This window comes from Morone saxatilis, unplaced genomic scaffold, assembly GCF_004916995.1.
Source record: "Morone saxatilis isolate NCDOM2014 unplaced genomic scaffold, NCSU_SB_2.0 Contig14, whole genome shotgun sequence".
In the NCBI taxonomy this organism is placed as follows: domain Eukaryota; kingdom Metazoa; phylum Chordata; class Actinopteri; family Moronidae; genus Morone; species Morone saxatilis.
Window position 1 is genome coordinate 8,501,319 of NW_023339696.1, and position 1,056 is coordinate 8,502,374.

Consider the following 1,056-nt stretch of genomic DNA (forward strand, 5'->3'; position numbering starts at 1 on the left):
TGTATTGTAACATGTACATAAGCTAAACATAATGCTTTTGTGAGATTTAATCAAATTCATTGAATTATAAGCCCAATAAATCCTTATAGTAGGCTTATAAAGGCTATCTATTTCATTAGACCAACCTCAGTGTCACCATAGTAACCTTGAATTATAAGCCCAATAAATGTCTTGTAAAACCTAAAGAAAATAAATATATATTTTCCAAAAAAATAAAACACAATATATAAAAAAATATATAAATCATTGTAAAAGTATTATTAACAATAAAACAAATTAAAGCAAAAATACTACACAATAAATTTGAGTTAACTGAAAAACTCAATATTGAATCAACTAAAGTGAACTGTTACTTATGCAAAACGAACAGAATTACTGCATCTAAAATTACCATCTGAACCAGTGACTTGCTTCAACACAATTCTATCAAGTAACTAACATCCAACATAACTTTTCAATTCAGTTTTACACATAGTGACATCATGCAAGTCCAAAGGTTGGAGCTTGCAAAATTCCCTCCATCATGTGTTTTTTAAAGGCTTCATAAGAAGAGTGCAGCGGCAGGCGGAGTACCACAATACAAGTATTTGCTTCTGGGAATACTCGGTTGCCCTCATGAAGGAACTGGATTTGTGGGCGTTGAGGAAATCCCAGTGGAGGCACTGTTGAGGCTCCAGATGTGAACTCAAGAACCTTTTCTAGAGTGACTGGACTGCATTCTCCTTCTGTAACAAGAAAGTGGTGGGAAACAGTAATTCAGGCCCCTTAAACACATTAATATGTTGATTTTTTTAGGCCATATCGCCCAGCCCTAGTCTTTTGTGTTACTTTGGAGCAATTTGGAAGCTGCATACTGACATCGAGGACTTTTTGTGGTGAATATCAACCACAAAATCCAATCAAGTCAAGTACTTTTTTGGTAAAATATTACAACACAATATGAACAAGTTTAAGGGAGCGACCCATGTTCACACAACCAGACTTCACAATGTCACTTCAACTATGGCATTATCAGCATTTATTTTCCTGCCAACCAGGACAACAAAATGACCACTA

At 34.8% G+C, this 1,056-nt stretch overlaps 1 protein-coding gene across 1 annotated transcript in view; it reads right to left on the bottom strand.

Moving 5' to 3' along the window:
• Window positions 1–301: 301 nt before the first annotated feature.
• LOC118323578 (G2/M phase-specific E3 ubiquitin-protein ligase) overlaps window positions 302–1,056 on the bottom strand; it is a gene marked incomplete at its 5' end in the record, with an annotated part of 2,407 nt that continues 1,652 nt past the window's right edge. The window contains 1 exon segment of the mRNA XM_035655584.1: window positions 302–725. Within this exon segment, the coding sequence (XP_035511477.1) occupies window positions 481–725 (245 nt within the window). The 3' untranslated portion in view covers window positions 302–480.